This window comes from Nematostella vectensis, chromosome 8 (genome assembly GCF_932526225.1).
Source record: "Nematostella vectensis chromosome 8, jaNemVect1.1, whole genome shotgun sequence".
Lineage (NCBI taxonomy): Eukaryota > Metazoa > Cnidaria > Anthozoa > Actiniaria > Edwardsiidae > Nematostella > Nematostella vectensis.
The window spans coordinates 7,866,418-7,891,783 of NC_064041.1; the positions used below are offsets into that span (position 1 = coordinate 7,866,418).

Consider the following 25,366-nt stretch of genomic DNA (forward strand, 5'->3'; position numbering starts at 1 on the left):
AATGTTATTTTTATGTTATGTTTGGAGAAAGAGGTGCTATGATCAATCATTTTTAGGGAGTAATTTTTGCTTGTGTGGTATTTTAAGGGTAGTATTTTTTGGTGTGCTGGTATTTTTTCATGGTATTTTTCAAATTTTCAGACAAGCATCCCCTACCACTCATCCCGCCTGAAGAACTCCCCCTCCCCCCTTCCCCCACTGATTGAGAAGATGGTTAGCCTGTGCATGTAGGCATTGCTCACACCTGGTACAATCTGGTTGAGTGGTCAATCTGTTATCCCAATCTCACATATTTGGCGAGTTTAATATAGCTCATACAGGCAATTATTGTTTTAAGATGATTGTGAATATTGTTTTACCTCGATTCGTCTGTTTAAAGCTTCCCTCCCCCCCCCCCCCCTCCCCCCCCCCCCCCTTCCCCGCCAAACCCCAAACCCTAACAACATGTGCGTCTTTCCGGAAGCGGAAGAGAGAAGAACTTACCGCTGACCATAAAACGGCAGCTCATTTCAAAATGGAGGACCGACTCGAGTGATCGTGCGAATTTACGAAACACTAAATATAGCTTAGTAGAATAATAGATCTTAATACAGGCACAACCATGACGTAGCCCAAACTCATATCAAAACATTTACTGGGGCTGATACGTGAAACATTTCGCTATTCATTGTGCGGGTTTGTATAAGAAAGGTGAGTTTTGTCTCTGTTGTAAAAAAGAAGTTTTTTGTTTTGTTTTATGAATTTGCATTATTTATTGCGAATGAATCGTAGAGTTTTGAAGTTAACTAATATTCAATTGAGCCTAATACAGTAATGATTAGATTTTCCAGTAAAGCATTAGGGTTAGTGGCTTTTCAAACAAATTAATTATTTGCCAGTGAATTGTGAAAACGAAAACATTAAAAAATGGCCAAGATTTGACACCGTGGCTTATACATTTAAGAAGAGTTGATGATTATTCTTAGCAGAATTATTTCTGTACTCGACCATGTTAGATACTTAGTCGATCTTTCGGATATCATTATTTAGGTAACGACTGCTGCTCTTTTTTTTACTTTGTTGTAAAGTACAGTAGATTGACTTTTGCATCTACAGTAACTCAATAGATATCAATTTCATGTTATTTACAAAAAAAAAGTATAAAAGTATATGGCAGGAGAGGAAAAGGCCCAAAAGGTAGTTTTTTAGGGGGAGGGGGAGAGATGGTTTTTATACACAAGTATAGCGTATGGATTTGAATATGCACCCAAGCAATTTTATTATTTTTTTAGAGGGGGGGGGGGGGGGGGTGGGGGAGGAAGCTCACTGGATAGGAAACACTTATTGGGAAGGGGGCGCTTATCTCATTTAGGGAGAAAATACCAGCTTTTTAATTGATAGAACTTCATTTGCCATAAACCGAAATGACGGTAAAAAGGTTTAGACTAAATACATGGTTACATTAATGAAAGGGTTTTTTATTGTTTATCAATCGACAACAGTACTGTCTTCGTATAGTTGCTTTCATTGATAACTAAATTCTTGGGCAGCATCCTGGAAATTCACACAATTCAAGTGGTGCTTTTGTTGAGATGTTTTTTAGGGGAGGGGGCACTTCTTGGAGAGGAGATGGAGATGGGGCAATAGTTTAAAGCCGCATTGTCACCAGTTCACTTCCAGAGGTCCGACGGAAACCTCAACCGTTAAAAGACAAAAAATCTATTAGAATCCGAGATATTTAACATGCCATCCGCTCCAGATTATCAATCACATCCTCAAAGAAACTTCCAATAAACACACTGCTTTCAATATTTTAAAATATATTTCACGTTTTCCATTAAAATTCATCGGAGATTGTTACGTAATCGACCGGAAGTAAACTGGTGACAATGTGGCTTTAAATGAGGGCACTTATTTCTATGAATGGCAGGAAAGTGGGAAGTCCAAAGAATAATTATTTAAGAAGGACAGTATATGGCAGGAAAGAGGTAGTCCTAAAGATGTTTTTAGGGGGAGGGGGAAGGGTAGGTTTTCAGACTTAAGTTTGTATACTTTGTATAGTTTGCATAACATTCTATACATGGATAAATATTGTAATTTTACATGGGTCAATAATGTGAATATTTCTTTACTAGGTTGTTATGGGAGCAGAATGGGTAAATACATGTAAATATACATAGATAAATATTGTAATTTTACATGGGTGAATAATGTAAATATTTCTTTACTATGTTGTTATAGGAGCAGAATGGGTAAATACATGTAAATATACATGGATAAATATTGTAATTTTACATGGGTGATTTAATGTAAATATTTCTTTACTAGGTTGTTATGGGAGCAGAATGGGTAAATACATAAAAATATACATGGATAAATATTGTAATTTTACTTGTGGGTGAATAATGTAAATATTTCTTTACTAGGTTGTTATGGGAGCAGAATGGGTAAATACATGTAAATATACATGGATAAGTTGTAATTTTACATGGGTGAATAATGTAAATATTTCTTTACTAGGGTGTTATGGGAGCAGAATGGGTAAATACATGTAAATATACATGGATATAACTATTGTAATTTTACATGGGTGAATAATGTAAACATTTCTTTACTAGGTTGTTATGGGAGCAGAATGTAGTGTGTATAAGGATTATGACCTTGAGGAGCCACTAGAAACTTCGTCATCTGACTGGGTGCTCTACCCCGCCCAGTCCAGAGGGGAGGGCCCTTCTACAAGAGTCTCTGTGTTTGTGCACAAGAAAAGCAAGAAAGAGAGGAAGCAAAAGGGAGGAGGACAAAAGTTTTCACAGGTACAATACTGTTTATTTAATAACAGTAGATAACTCAGGTTTTTTAAGGGTCAAAATCACCCAATCCATAAAATAATGCATTGCAATGTTTTTTTTTCTTTAAATATGTGTATTTAGGGGAGTGGCCTCTATCCCTAATGATATTACCAGATGAGGCATCATCTGCAATAGGCTTGGTATCATGAGCATCAACACTGCACTCAACTCCAGTGATCTGGAGACATAGAAGGAGCACCTAGCGTAGGATGTATGTAAGGGGAGTGGCCTTCACCCCTAATAATAGTATTAGCCACTATTGTGGTACAGTATCATCCACAATAGACTTGGTATCATGAGTATCAACACGGTACTATAGAGTGCTCATCTCTAGTGATCTGGATACATAGAAGGAGCACCTAGTGTAAAAAGTCTTTAGATACATATAGGATGTAGTAATCCACATACAAGTTGTCCCCTTTTCTGCTCTTGTTTTGTGATCTGTAAATAGTTTGGTTCTCATGTTAATCCGATATTTACATATATAACAGATCCTCAAAGTACTGCGTCACCCTGCCATCCTTAAATACTACAGCTCCCACAATGGCTCTGATGAGGTTGCCATGGTTACAGAACCAGTTGAACCTTTGGAGCATGTGTTAAATGACCTGGCTGTAGACGAGATTGTCGCTGGAATTTATAATATTGTCCAAGCCTTGGTGTTTTTGCATGATAATGGCGGATTATCTCACAACAGTGTAGGGCTGTCATCTGTTTACGTCAGTGTTTATGATGGAGCGTGGAAACTTGGTGGGATGCAGTGTGTATCCAAATTCACTGAAGTCACCAATGAGGTAAAACTATTGATCTAAAAGATCAAATATAGTAGATGAACAAAATATCCTTTAATATGGCTTTATTTGTTAGCGCTAAATAAGTTGTTTTTTGTTGTTGTTATTTTGCTGCTACAATCCTGTGCACATGCTATGGTAGTTTCAAGTCAAATTTTCAATCAGTCAGTCATAAGTTATTTTTTTATTTAGTTTTTAGAAACTGCAAAGCCATTGCGAGACTCAAAGTCAATTACACCAGAGGAGAAGGTAAATGCTAGAGTGCAGACTTTGGCCAGAAATTGTAATTGTATGAGATGTTTTTCGGATTGATTATGAACTTTTGTTTTAGGAAAGGAAAGTTTGATTTTATCATGATTATTGAATTTTTTATGTATGGCTTAGATGCTTTTTTTTTGCCTTTTTAATGTTCAGAGATTTAGTAAATTGAAAAGTTCCAAACTTTACTAAGCCTTAGCTACAGTGTTTTATAGCAATTTTCCTCTTTATTTTTTAGGATGGCAAAATATCACTTGTTCCTGAGGTTTATCACTCTCTGGATGCTTATGCCTTTGGCATGTTTGTCTGTGATGTGTTGGAAAGCAGACCAGACTTGATTGGTAATAATAAGCAGTTGCCCTTAAAGCCCTTTTTTGTAACTTTAGCAGCTATATGGCCACTAAAAGTATCAATTTGTTCAATTGCATTTCTCTAGCTTTTTTAGGGGTTTGATTTTGTAAGCCAAAGCTTAAAATTAAAGTTTTTGGATAGATACATATGTGAAGCAAAGAAAAACGAATCAAGGAGAGGTGACCCCCTCTTCCCCTTATTGCAAGCTCTTTTTTTTCTGTTTTCAACTTCCTGTCTTGTTACACATGCATTCCTTTACTTGTCTTTACTAGTTGTTGTCTTTTTACAGGAAGTGAAAGTGACAGGTTTTCTGCCCTGATGCAAAACTCCTTTCTCCACAACACCCCTAAGGTACAGGGACAAAATTTTTGCTTTTTCCCTGGGTTGGTGGTGGTGGAGGGGGGGGGGGGGGAGTTTGCCTGGGATATTTTTTTTGTGTAGAAAACATCAATGTTTTAAGATTTCATGAAGAAAATAGGGTTGCAATGGTTACAGTAACTGACATGTTTCAGGTGTTCATTGTTTTCTTTTAAGAGGGTGAAGCCTAACTTTAACTTTGACTTTAAACACGAGGTTCCACTATCAAAGGGAGAGCTTCTCTCACCCCTGGGCTCGAATTTGCAATAATAATCATAACACTGCCAAGCTAGCAGTCACAAAATATATATGTCTCTTGTAAAATTGCTTATCTTAGAGCCTCAGTCGGCTGGAATAAAATTTTCCTTGCAAGGTACCAAGACAGTTGTGTTAAGAAATTGATAAATTGTTGATTTGCACTACACTCAGGTTTTCGGTGCAAAATTTTTAATTCTAACGCATCTGCATAAATTATTCCTGCGCTGTGATGAAGACGCTCGGTATAGCATTATTTTACTATAAACAGAACTGTTTTAGTTGGACAAGTCTAGAAGTGACATTTAATAGGGTTAAAATTTGAATTTAGCGCTCAGAGCAATTGTCCTGACATGTTGACTCATTGATGACTGATTGATAACTGATTGTTCTTGAGCCCGGGGGTGGGAGGAGCTTTCTCTTTTATAGCGGAACCTCGTGTTTAAGTACATTGATTGACAATGAAGACGTGCTCATTTGCAATGGGTCGTCAACTGTATGTGCAGTGACCACATAAAGAAATATATCTGGCCTTACTCCGTGTGCGATAGGATCTTGAAGGCACAAGCCACTGTGGCTAATTTTAAGCCAAAGAAATTAGCTACACTGATGGGGAATTATAGCCATAACCGAGAAGCCAAAGCGAACAATTTTATCAAAATACCTTATTGGTCTCTTTAAATTCGCGTCATTTAAGCCCCGCTAAATCCCATTCCTTCGAACTTTAATATCGCAAAATTTAGTACACGTCAATTTCGCGATTTTAAAAGATTCGCGAAAATAAAGTGACGCCAAAATTAAGTGTCGCGAAAATAAGGATGCGCGACAATTAAGTGAGTACACAAGAAGCCTTTTGGGGGAATATTGGCCGTTTAATAAGCTTTATGGAAACACCTTGTCTATTTAGTCATCTAATGTACATGTAGTACGGTAAGGCGTTGAGTTGGACTTGTATTTATATATTTTTATGAAACTAGATTTAGTCCACGCATCTTTCTGTTACTAATTGATTCAGTTTTGATGATTACAGCACATTTAATTCCATTAGTTTTGCTTGATTTTATTATCCCAAAATCGCGAAATCGCGAAAATAAAGTGATCTGGTTTTTACGAATATAGGAAAATTGCGAAAATAGTGTCGCAAAAATATCGCCATCTGAAAATCGCAAAATTTTGACGTCGCGAAAATAAAGTGTAGTAAGGTACCCTTTTTTAATGACAACCAAGACAATTACGATTAAAAGATTATGATTCTTAATTTTTTTCTCACAGGTTCGATGTCTGTAAATATGTTAGAAAATAGCATCAAGCACAATATGATTTCTACGGTTTTGGTTTGTTGTAAAGTTAATCAAATTCTCGGAGAAATTCGTTTTTGAATTTTTGCAAAATTGAAAATGATTTTACACCCAAATCGCAAAATCTCGCTATTTGTGGTTTGAGTAACATGTAAAATTGAAAAAGAAATAAAAACTACGCGGAGCTAGGAAACGGCAAAAAACGAGAGAGAGAGTTCATTCTTCGGCCTGTGTTTTTCCGATTTGCGATTTTCATCAGAACATTATCTTGACGTATTAGAAATATGATTTCGAGGTAAAAGATCGTGATCCAAAATTTACGAGTATAGGAAACCGGCATTCGCCACCGTGGCGAACGTAGTTAGCAATAGAATTCGCCACATTGGGGAGGAATTCGCATTTTTTGAAGCCTTATTCTTAGAATATCTACTTAATCATGACAGCAAAATTACAAACTCTTCCTCCCACTTTATTGCAGATGAGACCGAAGCTCTGCACTTTACTAGACAATGAATTCTTCAAGTAAGTGGTAAAAATACATACATGTATGTCTATGCCTTTAACAGGTGCGTACACAGGGTGCGCGCGCACCCCCCTTGGTGGCCAAAAAGTGAGTCATTTCTTATCTATATTCAAATACTATGCTTTTTCCATATGATACCTATGACTGCGCACCCCCCCCCCCCCCCTCAGCAAATTCTGGGTATGCGCCTGTCACACTTCCATTCCAGACTGTACCGAAGCTTAATCAAGCAATGATGTATTCAACAACCCAACAGAGAGGAGAGGCGGAGCATACATTAGCCTTTCAGATCTCCCACACCCATTCCGCCCCCATGGGTACGTACAGGCCCATCCACAGGATTTTTCTTGGGGGGGGAAAGGGGGGTGCGAAATCCGAAAAACATTTTTCCGGGGATGCGGGAGGGGGGGGGGGGGGGGGGGCTGGAGGGGAGAGTTCTCTGATGCAAATCTGACCATCCCAGAAAAAAAAGGGATTTCTTTATGCCTTTGCAGTCTTTCAACGGCACGGTAATTGTCGGATTTGACTACATACCAGTTCGCACCCCCTGCACCCCCCCCCCCCCCCCTCGGTACGGGCCTGACGTAATACGGCACTGATTTTTCTTGTTTCATTCATCAAAACCACCATCAGAAAGCACCTTAAAATCCCTTTGCACAAACCCAAATGATAATGTGCCCCAATTGTTTGTTAGAAGGGGGTGGGGGCTTACAGGACTTTACGTCCCCCTTTGAAAACCTCCTGCTTTTTATTCGTAACAAGATCGTGAAGTCGAAACTCATACTTGCTTTGTTAAAATATTTTAATATTTTTTTAGAAATGATTATCTGGATGTATTGTCTTTCCTGAACAATATCACAGTCAAGACAGATATAGACAAGGAGAAGTTCTTCTGGTAAGCCCTTATGGACTGCCTTTTTATCATTCTCATACAAATCCATCACTTCACCGTATCATTGCTACAGCATTTTCACAACATGTTAAAACCTACCTTATTACATTTTCGCGACGTCAAAATTTCGAGATTTTGATATGGCGATATTTCGTGGTACTTTATTTTCGCGATTTCGTTACTTTCGTAAGAAAAGGTCATTTTATTCTCGGGATTTTGCGATTTTGCGACACTTAATCTTCGCGAATTTTTTAAAATCGCGAAATTCGAGTGACGCGAAAATAAAGTGTAATAAGGTATCTGTCTTAAAGAGCGACTCACAAAAGTAATAGAAGCATGTGAGAACCTTTCTTAATAAGTCATTTTTAGCCCTTAACCAGTTTTTGAACAATCTTTTCAATAAGCAAATGAGAATATACTGAAGTACATCTGAATAACCATATTTTTAGCTAAATGTCGGAGCCAGGCTTTAGACTAGAAATGGTTCATGCCCCTGGGAAGTTTCTTCCATGTTGTGTGTCAAAGCCGCATTATCACCAGTTTACTTCCGGTCGATTACGTGCCCCACCTCCCAGTAAAAAGCCTATGTAGCCTAGAAAATGGAAATTTTTTGCGTCCACACGCAGCGTATTGGAATTGTTTCAGCCGTCCACACGTATCCGGAAATTTATGAAAACACAAATCCGCACGTATCCAGCGTAATTTCCGGCCATATCCAACAGAATGACGTCAAGTTTTCCGGATACGATAGTACACATGTATATACGTATTCTTATCGGATAAAAAAATCGTTTTCAAACCTTTCCGTTTACGGGTGGACGGGGTCTAAGAAAATGGAAAACTTGGTACATGACCCAGAGTTAGCGCTAACCAGCGTTTCGGGAACGGAACTAATCTGGGGGTAAAAATTTAATCGTGGGTTAGGGTTAATTTACCCTGGGTTAGCGCAAATCGGCTTTTCAGGAACCGGCCCCAGATTAGTTCCGTCCCCGAAACGCTGGTTAGCGCTAACTCTGGGTCAGTTTGGAGGTAAAATCTAACCCTGCTCGCGAGGTGGGTTAACTCGCTAACCCACTGTTTAGTTGGCGTAACACAGGCCTCCCAAACTTTGTAGTAGAACTAAAGCTTCATAAAATAAAGTTGTCGACAAAAAAGACGTTACACAAAACAATGTAGGGATGAAATATCCTAACATTTCGCTTTATTATGTGACATTCGTTGCGATGCTGACTTGAAAATTGTGCTGGGACAGACAGAAAGTTACATGAAATTTATACTTGAAATGAATTTGTCTCGCTAGTGTCACGCACCAACTCGAATCCTGCAAATGACACTTTTTTGGCCATGAAATGGAGGTAATTACAGGTGATGTAGAGGTGTTTTGGGGCTTTTCTGCGAAAATAAAATCCCTTTTCTGTTGATATACTGGGTACCCTGTGTGAATTTTACTCCTCAAACCAGTTTTTCACTCGTTTAATCCAAGGTTAGTAATTGGGGGGATTACTTGGCTTTCGGGAACGGTGAGTTATCCGTCGGTTAGCTAACCTACGATTAGCGAATTTTAACCCGGGATTAGGCGCTGATCGAGGGTTAAGTTAATCGGCCTTCCAGGAACCGGCCCCCGATTTACTAACCCTGGATTAAGCGAGTGAAAAACTAGTTTGGCGAGTAAAATTCACACAGAATACTCACAGTAGATCAACTCAAATATTTATCTTTGGTGATTTTATTTTCGCAGAGAAGCCCAAAAACACCTCTTCATCGCCTGTAATTACCTCCATTTCATTGCCAAAAATGTAATTTGCAGGATTCGAGTTTGGTGCGTAGCGAGATCGTGGGTTAGGGCAAATTTAACCCTGGGTTAGCGCTAATCGGCTTTTCAGGAACCGGCCCCATTAGTGTAATAAACAGTCAACCATAAATGTAAGAACACGTCGCCCATAAATGTAATAAACAGTCAACCATAAATGTAAGAACACGTCGCCCATGAATGTTATAAACCACGTTAACCATAAATGTAATTACACGTCGCCCATAAATTTTATAATTTTGACTCATATAAACATCATTATGCGGTCTAACTTGGCAGATGCGATGTAGGTGTCAAGGGGGTGCAATGATATATCAACTGAGCATGACGTCATCGATGACGACACTAAAAACGGCAATACTCATATCTCATCATAGAAACATCATAAGGCGATCTAAGTTGACATATGTCATGTAGGTATGAAGGGGTGTGCAACGTCTTGTCAACTCAGCATGACGTCATCTATGACGTTACTAGAAACGGCAATACTCATATTTCATCATAGAAACATCAAAGGGCGGTCTAACTTATATCTCATCACAGAAATATCATAAGGCTTTTAAAATCGAAACACTTCCCCCCCCCTTTAGACCTCGGAAATTTCGTGAGGACCCCCCACAGTATCCTCAGCCCCCCCCCCCCTTGTATATAAATTCTATTTCATGGCCTTTGCCTTATCGTAGTACATCGGGAGAAACCCGGCGAACTTCTAAGGCATAAACAACAGGCGCTATCTGATTTTGAACGACACCGTACAAAAAAAAAAAAACGTGGACGAGATTTATGAATACGCGTATTTGGGAACAAACTGTTTATTGATTTATTTGAAAGTTTTTCTTAATCACTTTCTTATATATCTTTGTCTTTATCACTTTGCATGTCTTATTGCCATTACATCCTGATCTCTACACTCCTAGAAAATTAGTTTTATACATCGATGCATATTTTGTACAATGGTCTAGTCATTGGGTCACGTGACCATTCCCCTCTATTAACTATGGCCACATATGGTTCTACAAACTTTTAGTTGTGCAGGAGCAGTTTACAACCGTCATACCTGTCAACTCTCCCGCATTAGGCGGGAGTCTCAAGATTTTGGACCCCTTTTCCCGCTCTCCCGCGTAGAGCACTAAATCTCATTTAGCGATTTTTATCGCTTCCAATTATTCCATAGAAAATCGTCATTTTGCCTATTTTATATTAATATATTTGAAACAACAATACCCTTGCGTAGCGCTATTTATCTAACACCCTCGTGAGATCTATAAGTGGATTTGTTCGCGAGAGCTTTCTATACGGCAAACGCCTGCAAGGCTAAACCCACCCCTCCCCCAAAAAATGAATATACCCCACCCCTTCCCCCCAAAAAATTATGAAGCCTTGAGATTTTCGGAGGTTGACAGGTATGAACCATTTTGTGTACAGTGTGACAAGCGCATGGTCAAACTGTAGTACCCTTTGGTGGGCGGAATTTTCATCGTTATACCGAGAATACCGTCATACCGAATACAGTTATAACTTTATACCTAAAGGCATTCACATTTTGCCACCTATTAAAGCCGCATTGTCACCAGTTTACTTCCGGAGGTCCGACGGAAACCTCAACCGTTAAAAGAAAAAAGAATCTATTAAAATCCGAGATATTAAACAGGCCATCCGCTGTAAATTATCAATCACATCCTCAAAGAAACTTCCAATAAACACACTGCTTTCAATATTTTGAAATATTTTTCGCGTTTTCCGTTAAAAATCATCGGAGATTGTTACGTAATCGACCGGAAGTAAACTGGTGACAATGCTGCTTTAATCCATTACTCTACTGTATAGGCTTAAAATGCACAGAATAAACAAAGCTGCATATTTCATTTTTTTTTCTTACAAGGACCATCAACACAATACACTATAGAATGGGTGGCTTGGTTCACAGTACTTACCCGCTTATAAGAACCTAGAAATTAAGAACCTGTTAGCCTAAAAATACCAATTCAGACCCCTGTTAAATAATATAGCCTTAAATTTGAAACAGGATCTTATTTTTTTTTAAATGGACCTTTAAGATCTCCCAGCAATGATATTATTTTAAGGAGTCTGGACCACATATTGTACGAAGGCCAGGCCGGTATTGACGTTCCATCAAATCTAGATACCGCAATTCTACAAGCCATTAGTAACTTTTAATTAAATTTTCTTTAAAATTAAGAACCTATTTAAGAACCAAAGTAGCCTAAACATTAAAATAGGACCCGTTGAATGAAAACCTGTTTAGGCTAACCTGGAAAAACCTAGTATCTTATAAGCGGGTAAGTACTGTAAAAGGTGTATCTTGGAGTCACAAAGAATACACACTGTAGCGAACCTGTAGCTAATAAGGATAATGCATCATAGTTGTTAAAAATTCCTTGTATACTTTAGTTCTCTGGCAGTGAAGTTAAAAGGAATACCTGCTGATGTGGTTGCTAAGCGACTGTTGCCAAGGCTACTGAACCGGTTTGTGTTGGCAGAGCCAAGTGCAGAGAAAGAGTTCCTACCGCACATACTCTCTCCTTGTGATGGTAAGGACTAAACCTTCATATGTACATTGTTACTATCATTGTCATCATCGTCGTCGTCGTTATCATCATCATCTATCATCATCATCATCACCACCACCACCACCACCACTATCATCAAACATCATGATCATTCATCATCATCATTATTATCATCATCACCACCAATAACACCATCATCAATCATCACCAATCATCATCAATCATCATCTTCGACGTCGTCGTCGTCGTCATCATCATCATAATGGCATCATCATTCTCATAATCAATCATCATCAATCATCATCATCATCATCAATCATAATCAATTATCATCATCATGATTATAATGATGATAGATAATGATGATAAGAATGATAATGACAATCATGGTCATGCTAATGATGATGGCGATGGCGGTTTAAGGCCATCCGCTTTAAATTTTCAGTGACATTCATGAAGAAACTTCCAATAGACACACTGCTTTAACGAGTTTCAATATTTTTCGCGTTTTTAATTAAAAATCATCGGAGAATGTTACGTAATGTTACGTCAGTGACCTGGTGCAACAACCGCTTTAACACAACGACTAACATCGTGCCTGTTTTCCAAAAAGGTGAAACTGGAAGCGAAGATGACGGCATCCAACCGATACTTCCCTTAAATCTATTCAAGTAAGTTATGCAAAACCCACCCAGCGGGTATTATTTGATGATCCTCCAATAAAAAAATGAGTCACCTCGATGATCCATTATTGCTCTAGGTATAAATGCGAAATATTGTTTGAATTAAAAAAAAAAAACACACAAAGAAAAGAAAATATGACCAGCTTTCGGTTGGGGGGGGGGGGGGGGGGGTGGTCCCAGCGTTTTAAGCTGGCACCAGTTTTGAATTACATGACGAATCTTTCAGAAGATATATCTTTCAGAAGTTCTTAAGTCAGTATTAGTAAGCAAATACACTTGCCACCACTATACCTTTAAGCACTTTTTATTCGAAATCGCGTGCACTCTATCATCTTAATGGCGTCTTAGATAAAAACCAAGATATAGTGGCAGAGTTAAGGACACATCACATGAATTATGTTTTAAATTGAGCCGTAAGTAGTAATCGCAACTTTGTTGTTAAATTTTCGCAAAAATTTGCCCTATTTTGAAGCTCGCGACTCTATTTCTTAATCGCTCTTACAGATATCTCTGAAACCCCACACATGGCTAGATAACCATGTGCTACATAATAGGTGGAAAGGACTTAAGAAAAAATATAGATATGGGCTAGAGCTTTGTACTAGAATAAAAGGAGGCGGGCGTCTTACTCACGTGCATTTATTTCGATCAACACAATTTATACGCCATATTATATTTTCATCCTTGTGTTATTGATTTGGTGTACTGGATATGGAATCTGAATCCATTTCTTCGCGCAGTGCGTTTTCAAAGATGGATGGTGTGATGGAGGGAAGACTGGGTCGAGCTCCCTTGGTTTTCTTAATTTTTTTTTCATGCCGTCTACGCTTAACCTTAATTTTAATAACCACCAATTAACTTGCGCGTAAGAAAACTAAACAAATTTTCCCCTGATAATATTTTTGTTATAATTATTTTTTGTTTCGCCGAATTAGAATTAGTTTCAGCGACTATGGGAAATAATATATCTGAGATAAAATCCCAATCCCAATTTCTTAGTTATAGTTCTTCAGGCATTTTATTATAAACAAGCATTATAAACAAGCTTTTTAAAATTATTATTTTCATTTTCTGCTCTTTCTGAAGAAATCCGCTTAAAGGTAATAAAGATCACATCTAACATCTGACATGTACTACTTTGCTCTTTATAATCGCGTTTTTTGACGTTGCCAATGGACAATTTCCGTTGTTCTCCAATAATAAATTCAACGCAGTTTTTATATTTAATTAGAAAAAGTGATTATGAATATAGTTCAAATTAGTGTGCGAAAATTGGGACCAATAAAAGCTTAGGCGAAGTTCAAACGTCGAACATACTGAAAACGCTAAAATTATTATTTTTTCAGACATATAAATTGACACATGAATTGTTAGGCTAAACTTATTATTTTTTCAGACATATGAATTGACACATGAATTGTTAGGGTGTGTCTTTTCGTTCAGTGTTCAAATACATAGGCTCAGCTTGATAACGACAAAGTTGAGTTCGAGGTTTCAAACCTAAGGAGGTTTAAAACAAACCATGTACAAAACCTGTGTACATCTTCTTTAAATAACAACTTTCATTGACATATTTCTACATGTTATTTACACAAGTTTTAGTTAAAAGTGCGGAGATGATTTGACCAATACAAGATCTAATAAGAGATGTTTAGGTATATAACATAGCCTATACATATATAATTTGGAGAATTTCCCTTGTAATGTCTTCCAAGATCATCACATTTATTTGTTTTTCATTTAACAAACGCTCACTATATTATTATTATTTTTTCGAAAAGCCAGATTCAAGAAGAACAATGTTTTTGGGGCATGTAACATCTACGTTATCTTTTCAGTTGTTGAAACCCTGCAAAACTATTCATACAATTGCCTAAAGACAAGAAAACAATGACCGGACTTCGTTTCTGAAGTCGTTTTTCATGAGCGCATAAACAAAGAAATTCGGTGCCGAGTTGAAGTACCGCATGAGTACCATAGCGTAGAAGCGTATGTTCGATTCGTTCTCATTACACGTAGGCACATCGAAGTAGTTACAGATCAACCAGTACTGCAAAAACGAACTGCAAACGAGGAAAATTGCTATGACGACGCCAACAGCCGCTGTGGAAGCATTTCTATGACGAGTTTCGAGGCGTCTCTGCCGAGTGTTGCTAGGGTTAGTGGTAGAGTTGCTTGACTCCTGCACGTCGGTTGCACGCATATGTTTTAAGTGCCTTCTAGCGACAAATGCTATTCGTACGTATGCGTAAATCATGAAGATATTTGGTAAGATTACGAAGGTTGGGATATAGAAGATCTGGTATCGTAAGAATGTAGAGCTTTCAGCGTTATTAAGTTTCAGAACGAGAAACGGAATTCGTTGAAGAAGTGCGACCATCCAGGCTATTACTATCATGGCGAGACAACCGTTAGAGTTTACTAGATTATGGTGGGTGAAAGGATGGACAATAGCCAGATATCTGTCGAGAGTTAATGCAAAAAGGTTTGCCACTGAGGCAATTAAAAAAACGTTCATGAAAAACTCCAGTATTGCCCATGTCTCGGGACTGTACGTCACTGGTAACCAAACGTATAAGAAGAGACTTGGTCCGTTGTAAACACCAACGCAGAAATCCGCAACTGCCAACGACAGAATATACCAGTTCGGGGATCTTCGCTGTCGGAGTCTTTTCCTAGAAGCAATGATGTACATAACTAAACCATTTCCAAGAACAGTTAAAAGCGTCATAATCACTCTTAGTACCCAGTACCATGTTGGACGTTGCATAGTCCCACCGCCTTTAGTATTATTCCAAGAAATCGCATTCATTTCTTTCTCGAGAACAGATAGATTCATCATGGTTTGGTTGACTTTCCTGCGCCCTTTTTGTAATCTTCTCCTTCTTTGTGTTTTTGCTCAAGCTCAGTTCGAGTCCAAATGAGACGTTGCCTTTTTTGTTCGTTTTTATATTTCTCTTTTCAACTACTGTCTTCCTGTATCTGATACAAGTGTCATTAAAACTTAAGAACATCTGGCCTTGTTTTTAGCTCGAATATTAGCATTCGGCTTATTAAAACTGAACAACAGTTTCACGGTGCTGGGTTAAATACTGCAAATAGAAATTGATGACTATGTTTTAGTTTTCAATTATATAGGGGTCGAGATGTCGTAACCCAATACACGATGCCGCACATTGTGTTTTACTTCTCCCCGTTTTAATCTTCTAATCTATTTTATCTGATTATTGCTTTTATTCAGACAGAAACGGAAGAACAGATTAAAATTTGTAATAAGTAACGATCTCATTGAATAATCGCTGCTCTCACCAATATTCCAAATCGAAAAGGGGCGGATTTAATATCTTGAAACACCGCTTGAGCGCTAGCCCCTAGCAAGATCGTGCTGGTATACGAGAATAGGTTCGAGCTAGTGGGGTTACGAGAACTTTCTTAGCGCACCTGTCTTAGTCAACGGACATAGTTCCTCTCTATGTTCTGCAAAATTAGTTTAGTTTGTCAATTTGTTTGCACTGACTTTGCGTTGTTTCCAACTTTCTCTTTTTGCCTTTACATCCTTTTATTGTCTCAGAGTAGGTACGTTCTGTATGTATTTTCTTTAATTTAGAAATTGGGAGGGCGTCAAACAGCGGCGTCCTTAGGTCCCACGGGATTATTTTAATTAAAATTAAGTTGATATATATGTTGACAATCAGGAAAAAGTGGAAATTTTTATTGAGGTGATTGGGGGGATGGCAAAATATGTTTGTTTGTTAGGGATATTAGTTGTTTTCAATGGAATATGCACAGTATTTAAAAGGTGAGCAGGTGTATTTTCCCGCGCTTTTTAGAGGTTACCCCGTCCAATCAGCACACGATCTAAACAAAGATTCTTATCTTCCCAGGGAGCACTGCGTGCCTATTTTATCCAAGCTATGGACTATCAAGGATCTCCATGTTCGTATGATCCTGTTAAGATTCTTCCCTTTTTTTGTCGGCGCTTACGATACAGAGGCACTGGAGACGTTTATCATGCCACAGGTGAGACCAGGGGGGGGATTAAAAGAAATAGATACCTTTATTGCGCTCTGTCAGGTCCCATTTTACAGCCATCAGCCACAATAATCAATGCTAAAACCTCCATTAGAAGCGAGTTACCATCTTTAGGCTAAATTGAATGCCTGCACTGCATCATGGGAGTCTTGGAAACACCTTGACGGGAAAACTCCTCCCCCATAATCATAACAGTCTCTTTACCCCAAAGCCAAACAAAACATTTCCAGGTCCAAGGAACTCAGAATAAGCCTGTAAACAATTTTTGAATAAGGTTGGGTAGCAAAGATGGTCCACATTGGAGAGTATGAGGCCATTCACTAGAAAATTCCTTTCTCACTCGATGAAGCCCAAACAAGGAATTATCCCATTGAATCAACCTCAGCGTGCAAACACCCATAAGCACAGCATTAATTATGCCCAAATGGACTTTATGATGTCCTGAGGCACTCTCCAGATGTAAAAAAGCTGTAATTTTTTAAGCAAATTACAAGCAAAATTGTTGTAAGCAACAGGCTCTAGCAGCGCCGTCGCTTGAAATAAAAAAGGCACCGCAGTGCATTGTTGGAAACTTCAAGGTAGCTTAGCTTAACTGATAGTGTTGGACTTGAGATAGGGGGGGGGAGGTTTCTGTTTCCAGTCTGTTTTTCTTACAATTTTGCTCAAAAGTACCCAGGAGTGAAAGGGTTTAGCATCCTCTGCCAGCCGCCATTTTGTCATCCTAGCAATGTACCAAGTGTGAAAAAGCACCCATTTCCATCGGCTGATATGGGGGAGCAATGGAATGCAATATTTGTTATTTAATTTGGTAAATAAAAGATTAAACTTTTAAATGTTTTTTTACTAATTACGTGTATTCATTCAATGAAAATAATAACAAAGGTGTGGCTGACAAGGGCACTTTAATCAAAGACGACGTTAACTTGGACGTTATCCAGTTACAAATTATTTTCTCTTTTTACCGAACTACCAAACTACGACGTCGAAAGCACCAATTTTTACGGTCTAACTAGGACGGGAACGTTTTCTCTGAAGTAGAAATAACAGCCGTGTCTTCCAAGCTTACACATCATCCTGGCTAACACTTTGGGCATGTGTGAATGATGTTCCATTCCACATGATTGCTTTTGAGGAGTTTGGGAAGGGGGCAGTAAACAGAATACCCTTCCACAAAGAGTCCAATTTGGGACTTCACACTTCCACTGCCTGGCGGCAAATCCGTACGAGTTGTAGTTAACAAATAGCTCATGTCTGTTCTTAGATGCTGATTGGCTTACGCGATACGGATGACTCTCTTGTGTCCGCTACATTTCACGCGCTAGCAGCGCTCGTGCCACTACTCGGAGGGGAAGTGGTCGTAGGAGGTCAGCGGCAGAAGTATTTTACTGAGGGGAGGCCCAAGGTAATACGCAGAATCAGGGGCGGATCGAACGACGGAGGGGGGGGGGAGGGCATTTATTGTAAAAGTGGGAGGGTCCTTTTAGTTCATATAACAATTGACAAAAATAATTCTTCTGATATAACATTCTCGTATTCTCAGTTCAGCATGGGAGTTTCGCCAGTCACCAAGAATAATACTCGTAAGTAGCGCAACCATAGTAGTTGTCATCTTCATTATTATTGCCATCGGCATCGGCATCGTCATCATCATCGTTATCATCATCGTCATCATCATCATCATCATTATCATATATAATCGGCGTCATTGCCTTTATCATCATCAATATTACACTTGGCAAAGGTATTCTGGATTTATGTTTTAAACTGATATCGAAATAAAACAAATATATAAATACAACGAACCAGCATTTCTGATACCTTTAATAACTTTACCTTTGATAATTTCGTAAGGATTCTTTTTTTTTTTTGCTGGTAAAGACTTATTTTGTTGAGCAAACTGGTGTAAACTATATAAACGTGCCACTAACACTCTGGCAGTTCTAAAAAAGTTTTCTTTGCCTCTATCACTATTACTTTTAGACAGAGAGATGGAAAAGAAAAAACCCATGTATCAGAGATTACAGTAAATCTAGAATCATTTGTAAACCACAGCTATAGATTAAAATAATTTAAAAAAAAGCAATTACAGAAGAGATTTCCCAGCGTACCATCATTATTGTCGTCGTCGCCAACTAAGTTATTGTCGTGGCAAGATGTCATATCTTGTCCATTCAATTTTCATCTCTTTGTAAACAACGCTAGCTTAGTATGGAAAACACAGCGAAACATCATGCAATTTGGTGTGCAAACAGCTCATTTAGATTTTCTCATTCAGCGAAACATCATTCAGTTTGGTGTGCAAACAGCTTATTTAGATTTTCTCATATCGCGAAACATCATGCAATTTGGTGTGCAAACATCTCAATCTAATTTTCTCATTCCGCGAAACATCATGGAATTTGGTGTGCAAACAGCTCAATATAATTTTCTTGTTCCGCGAAACATCATGCAATTTGGTGTGCAAACAGCTCAATCTAATTTTGTCATTCCGCGAAACATCAAAACCTGGTGTTCAAGCATCTCGATCAAAAATTTTCATTCCACGAAATATCATGCAATTTGTTGTGCGGACAGCTCATTTAGATTTTCTCATTCCGCGAAACATAAAACCTGGTGTTCAAACATCTGAATAAAAAAAATCTCATCCCGCAAAACATCATGCAATTTGGTGTGCAAGAGCTCATTTAGATTTTCTCATTCCGCGAAACATCATAAAACCTGGTGTTCAAACATCTGAATAAAAAAATCTCATCCCGCGAAACATCATGCAATTTGGTGTGCAAGAGCTCATTTAGATTTTCTCATTCCGCGAAACATCATAAAACCTGGTGTTCAAACATCTGAATTTAAAAATTTCATCCCGCGAAACATCATGCAATTTTGTGTGCAAACAGCTCCTTTAGATTATCTCATTCCGCGAAACATCATAAAACCTGGTGTTCAAACATCTGAAGTAAAAATTTTCATCCCGCGAAACATCATGCAATTTGGTGTGCAAACAGCTCATTTAGATTTTCTCATTCAGCGAAACATCATTCAGTTTGGTGTGCAAACAGCTCATTTAGATTTTCTCATATCGCGAAACATCATGCAATTTGGTGTGCAAACATCTCAATCTAATTTTCTCATTCCGCGAAACATCATGGAATTTGGTGTGCAAACAGCTCAATATAATTTTCTTGTTCCGCGAAACATCATGCAATTTGGTGTGCAAACAGCTCAATCTAATTTTGTCATTCCGCGAAACATCAAAACCTGGTGTTCAAGCATCTCGATCAAAAATTTTCATTCCACGAAATATCATGCAATTTGTTGTGCGGACAGCTCATTTAGATTTTCTCATTCCGCGAAACATAAAACCTGGTGTTGAAACATCTGAATAAAAAAATCTCATCCCGCGAAACATCATGCAATTTGGTGTGCAAGAGCTCATTTAGATTTTCTCATTCCGCGAAACATAAAACCTGGTGTTCAAACATCTAAATAAAAAAAATTCATCCCGCGAAACATCATGCAATTTGGTGTGCAAGACCTCATTTAGATTTTCTCATTCCGCGAAACATCATAAAACCTGGTGTTCAAACATCTGAATTAAAAAATTTCATCCCGCGAAACATCATGCAATTTGGTGTGCAAGAGCTCATTTAGATTTTGTCATCCCGCGAAACATCATGCAATTTTGTGTGCAAACAGCTCCTTTAGATTATCTCATTCCGCGAAACATCATAAAACCTGGTGTTCAAACATCTGAATTAAAAATTTTCATCCCGCGAAACATCATGCAATTTGTTGTGCAGACAGCTCATTTAGATTTTCTCATTCCGCAAAACATCATGCAATTTGGTGTGCAAACAGCTCCTTTAGATTTTCTCATTCCGCGAAACATCATAAAACCTGGTGTTTAAACATCTCAATCAAAAATTTTCATTCCGCGAAACATCATGCGACTTGAAGAGGAGGTGCCCATCACGAATCACGAATTTTTCTACAGGCTTCACGAACCACAGTTTTAACTTTTGCTTTGCTGCTGAATATATGATTTAATATACATAGATCAACGCTGCGGTTGACACACTCAGTTAAACTAACACACAATGACATCAATGTTTACTTCTACATATAAATGTATGAATCGTGATGCGAAAAAACCGTTACAATCGATGCGGAGTGATTGTACTACAGCTCCTGTCAAGTTGAGCACTGTTTTGCAGTCGCTCTCGTTACATGAATTTCATGTTTTAATTATTCTCGGCGTCTACGGTCACATTTTACGAATTTAGAGTTGCGAAATAACGAGTCACGAAAGTAAAAATACCCCAATCACGGATGACGATTCACGAATTTGTTTTTAGGCTTTTCACGAATCTCGAATTTAATTTAGGGGCAATCACGAATCACGAAAATACTCTTCACCACCCTGTTAACAGCATCTTTCAGCATATTAGGTTACAAACAGAAACAAACACAACATTTTCCACTACCTTCCAGCATCCATCTCTCAGCAATGCTCTCTGCTGCTTGCTCAAGGACAAAGCACGGGCTCTAGGTTAATTTGACTCCGAAAGGAAGTCTAATGTCTTTTTTGTGTTGTATAAAGCACAGCGAGCTCTGTCTCTACGAGCTTACGACGTTTCAAACGACGCGCTGTGTTACCGCCGCCGCCACCTGGTAAATGAGTAATTCGACTCCCAGCGTCGCGTTTATTCTCTTCAAACGCGACGCTAGGTGTCGGGGGTTAAGTTACTGATTTATCAGGTGGCGGAGGTGGCTACACAGCGCGTCGTTTGGAAGGTCGCAAGAGGGACAGGGCTCGCTGTATGAGCGAAACCAGGGCAAATACTTGCAGTTGAAGTAGGGATACGTGCTTTAGACGTCATTTTGGAGTCAAATTATACTATAGCCTGTGGACAAAGGCTAGAGATAGGGGCTAGCTTTGATGGTTTCTTTTTTATTTTCAGATATACACAAGTCATCTGATCAAAAGCAGACAAAAGCCATCGCCCCACTAAACGTACTAGACGCTCTACACATGCACCCCAAACCGAACTTGAAGGAGGAAAAGCCACCTCAGAAGATCACTAGCGAAGAACAGAAACAAAAGGAGAGGAATCGGCAAAAACATCGGGAAGAAATGGAGAGGAAACGGGAGAAATTACAGAAAGAAAGGGAACTGAAAAAAGCCAAAAGGGAGAAAGAAAGGGATGAAAATGAAAAAGCAAGAAAAACGTTACTAGAGCTGGCCAAAGAGCAAGCGTTAGAGATAGGTTGGTGATAGCCAACATTTTCATCAACATCTTTTTCATCACCATCACCATCATAATCGTCAGCAGCGTAGTCATTATTACAATTGCCTGTCATCGCATTGCTTAACTCATTAAAGCAAACCCAGGAACGCTGGCATCAGCATCTATTACCAAGCCATGCTCTTTTACATCAGTATCTACTAACAAGCCATCCTCTTTACATCAGTATCTACTAACAAGCCATACTCTTTACAACAGTATCTACTAACAAGCCATACTCTTTACATCGGTATCTACTACCAAGCCATACTCTTTACATCAGTATCTACAAACAAGCCATACTCTTTACATCAGTATCTACTAACAAGCCATACTCTTTACATCAGTATCTACTAACAAGCCATACTCGTTACATCAGTATCTACTAACAAGCCATACTCTTTACATCAGTATCTACTACCAAGCCATACTCTTTACATCAGTATCTACTAACAAGCCATACTCTATACATCAGTATCTACTACCAAGCCATACTCTTTACATCAGTATCTACTAACAAGCCATACTCTTTACATCAGTATCTACTAACAAGCCACACTCTTTACATCAGTATCTACTAACAAGCCATACTCTTTACATCAGTATCTACTAACAAGACACACTCTTTACATTAGCATCTACTAACAAGCCATACTCTTTACATCAGTATCTACTACCAAGCCATACTCTTTACATCAGTATCTACAAACAAGCCATACTCTTTACATCGGCCTCTACTAACAAGTCATACTCTTTACAACCTATTTTCTCTGAAATGTTTTTCTGTCGTTACCCATGACGCCTGATGGAACTGGGGCCCCGACTCTTCAAGCTGCACTTTACCTACTTCATTGCCCAACATTAGTATTTGATTATATAACTCTTGACATAATATTGATCGCGGTCCTAATAAAACCACGTGTTTGCTTCTAGTCGTACCTGAACACGAAGTTATAAGTAAAGAAGATGAGCTCGATGATGACTTCGAGGACTGGGACGAGTTCGAAACTGCTGAGCCTGAGCCTGAGCCGGAGCCATCAGTCAAACAAAAACTAAAGACATCCCCGACTCGTTTCCAGACCTCCAGTTCACAGAAATTCGACCTGACGGACGTTGACTTTGCTCCTTTGCAAAATAATTCCGCCAGAAATGAACCTGATCTCATTGCTTGGAACAATGATGACCGTAGTCCAAAGTCCGATTCACAAAAGCCTGATAGGGAAATCTTAGTTAAACCGTTTGGAACCGGAAGAGGAATGAAGCTAAGTACAAAAAAGCCCAGTCTCCGTTCAGCCAAGCCCAAACCCCCCGAGGGAGGTGACCTGGGAAAGATGTTTGAAATCCCTGATATTACCATCAAGCCTCAGGAGCCGGATTTCTTCTCAGACATGCAGCCAGAATTGGAGTTCAAGCGATACGATGGGGGAGTGGGTGGGGCCAATGTGTCGACTGGGTACAGTACAATGATGAGTGTGCAAAACACTGCGCAGGTATGACGTCAATACCGATACGATGGGTGAGGGGTCGGGCGCAATGTGTCGACAAGGTACGGTACTATGATGCGTGTGCAGAACACTGCGCAGGTATGACGTCAATACCGATACGATGGGTGAGGGGTCGGGCGCAATGTGTCGACTGGGTACAGTACTATAATGAGTGTGCAGAACACTGCGCAGGTATGAAGTCGCTACCAATACGTTTGGGGAGGGGGTGGGGGTAATATGTCGACTGGGTACAGTACAATGATGAGACGCAGGTATGACGTCACTACCGATACGGTGGGGGAGGGGTCGGGGGAAATCTGGGTACAGTACTATGATGAGTGTGCAAAACACTGCTCAGGTATGACGTCATTACCGATACGATGGGGGAGTGGGTGGGGGCAATGTGTCGACAGGAGACAGTACAATGATGAGTGTTTGAACACTACACAAGTGAGTAATTTGCAAGACGATGGGGGAGGAGGTGGGGATTGTGCGCGACCGTGAGCAGGTGCGTAATCAGGGGGTGCGCGCGCATCCCCCGTTTGTGGCCAAAAGTGGGTCATTTCTTATTAAGGAATCTTCAAACACTATGCTTTCTCCATATGATACCTATGACTGCGCAACCCCCTCCCCCCCCCCCCCCCCCCCCTCGGTCAATCCTGGGTACGCGCCTGATAGGTGTCAAGATTGAGAGATAAATATGTGAACAAGCGAAAAGAGTTTATTGACGATTTTTTTGTTGCCAGCCTTTTCTTGACGAAAATCGTCATTTCCAAGAACCATTATCTTTATATGAGATGCGTGAACGGGAAAACTCCAGTGCATTTAAATATAGACATATACCGCACATACAGGGCAATACAAACCAACTGCTGATACTATGTTCTATATGGGGTGGATTGCTGCTCCCCCACATATTTCAAAGAATTATACGTAAGTGACCTGTTGTGACGTGGCTTTTCCCTTCATATTGCTTTTGTATCCTCCACCCCCCCCCCCCCCCAATATTTCGAGGCCTGCTACAGCTATGATGAGGCTGACTAGTCCCCAGTCGAAACGCAAGTTTTCGGAAGGGAGATTTCGAATGGGAAAGGGAAGGAAGCAAAAAACGTCTCTTCCCTTTCTCTTTTCTCTCCCCTTCATGCCCTGCGCGCCTCTTTAACCCTTCCCTTGAGGCGGCTTTGCGACGTCTCCGAAAACCATGTGAGACGACTGGAGACGAGTCAGCTGCTAAGGCAGTTTCTATTTAATTAGACTACGAGTTCGAGTTTTCTAGGAGTCAATAGATAGTCAACGAGGCGCGTAGAAAACGAGAACGAATAGTCTTATTGTTTTAGTATAAATCCACTCACATACTACCTACTACGCCGGGTTTTTTCGCTACTCGCTATCTATCGCTTAATAGATAGTGAGTACGGGAGCCAATCAAATTGCTGGATTCGTGATAGTATGTGAGTAGTAGATTTATACTAATAGTAGATATAACTGTATTTCTTGTCTTTTAGGTTGAGGCTGGCTGGGATGACGAGGACTGGGCGGACCTGAATTAAGGGGGAAATAAACAATGAAATAAGGAGAAAATATTTTTTAAAGAATATAGTTAGGAATGTATTAAGCAGTGAATATAAAATCCCAGAATAAATCTATTCATCCCCGCAGAGGTAATCTTTTCCCTGTGTTGCTTCCCCAGAACTCTGCACTTGAAATTTACCGTTATAAGGTATTTATTCTTAATTCTCTCGGTCGATAAAGTTAGATTTTTTTCTGAATTATACAATGACGTTTTATATACTGATTGTAAGAAAGTAATTATTCAAAAATACAAGATTTCAACTGTGTTTTGTAAATCAACTATTATAAAGTCTCGTCAGCCCATATACTATTTGTGCTTTCTTGATTTGATACATAAACTATGATACATTGTTTTGAGATTATTATTTCGCGATATCCTTGCATAATTAATATTCCAAGATTGAAGAGATTATTATTAT

At 39.1% G+C, this 25,366-nt stretch overlaps 2 protein-coding genes across 2 annotated transcripts; one reads left to right on the forward strand and one right to left on the reverse strand.

Moving 5' to 3' along the window:
* The first annotated feature begins 489 nt into the window (after window positions 1-489).
* Window positions 490-25,252, forward strand: LOC5505707 (protein-associating with the carboxyl-terminal domain of ezrin). Its single transcript, XM_032374043.2, has 16 exons — window positions 490-690; window positions 2,598-2,792; window positions 3,320-3,622; window positions 3,812-3,868; window positions 4,116-4,218; window positions 4,518-4,579; window positions 6,617-6,660; window positions 7,479-7,556; window positions 11,776-11,915; window positions 12,508-12,565; window positions 16,462-16,597; window positions 17,871-18,011; window positions 18,150-18,189; window positions 21,568-21,873; window positions 22,825-23,381; window positions 24,881-25,252. Exons 2-16 carry the CDS (start codon window positions 2,604-2,606, stop codon window positions 24,923-24,925), a joined length of 2,259 nt encoding a protein of 752 aa, XP_032229934.1. The 5' UTR covers window positions 490-690; window positions 2,598-2,603; the 3' UTR covers window positions 24,926-25,252.
* LOC5505699 (D(1C) dopamine receptor) lies at window positions 13,262-15,889 on the reverse strand. The gene has a single exon (XM_032374044.2). It carries the CDS (start codon window positions 15,417-15,419, stop codon window positions 14,451-14,453), a length of 969 nt encoding a protein of 322 aa, XP_032229935.1. The 5' UTR covers window positions 15,420-15,889; the 3' UTR covers window positions 13,262-14,450.
* Window positions 25,253-25,366: the final 114 nt, after the last annotated feature.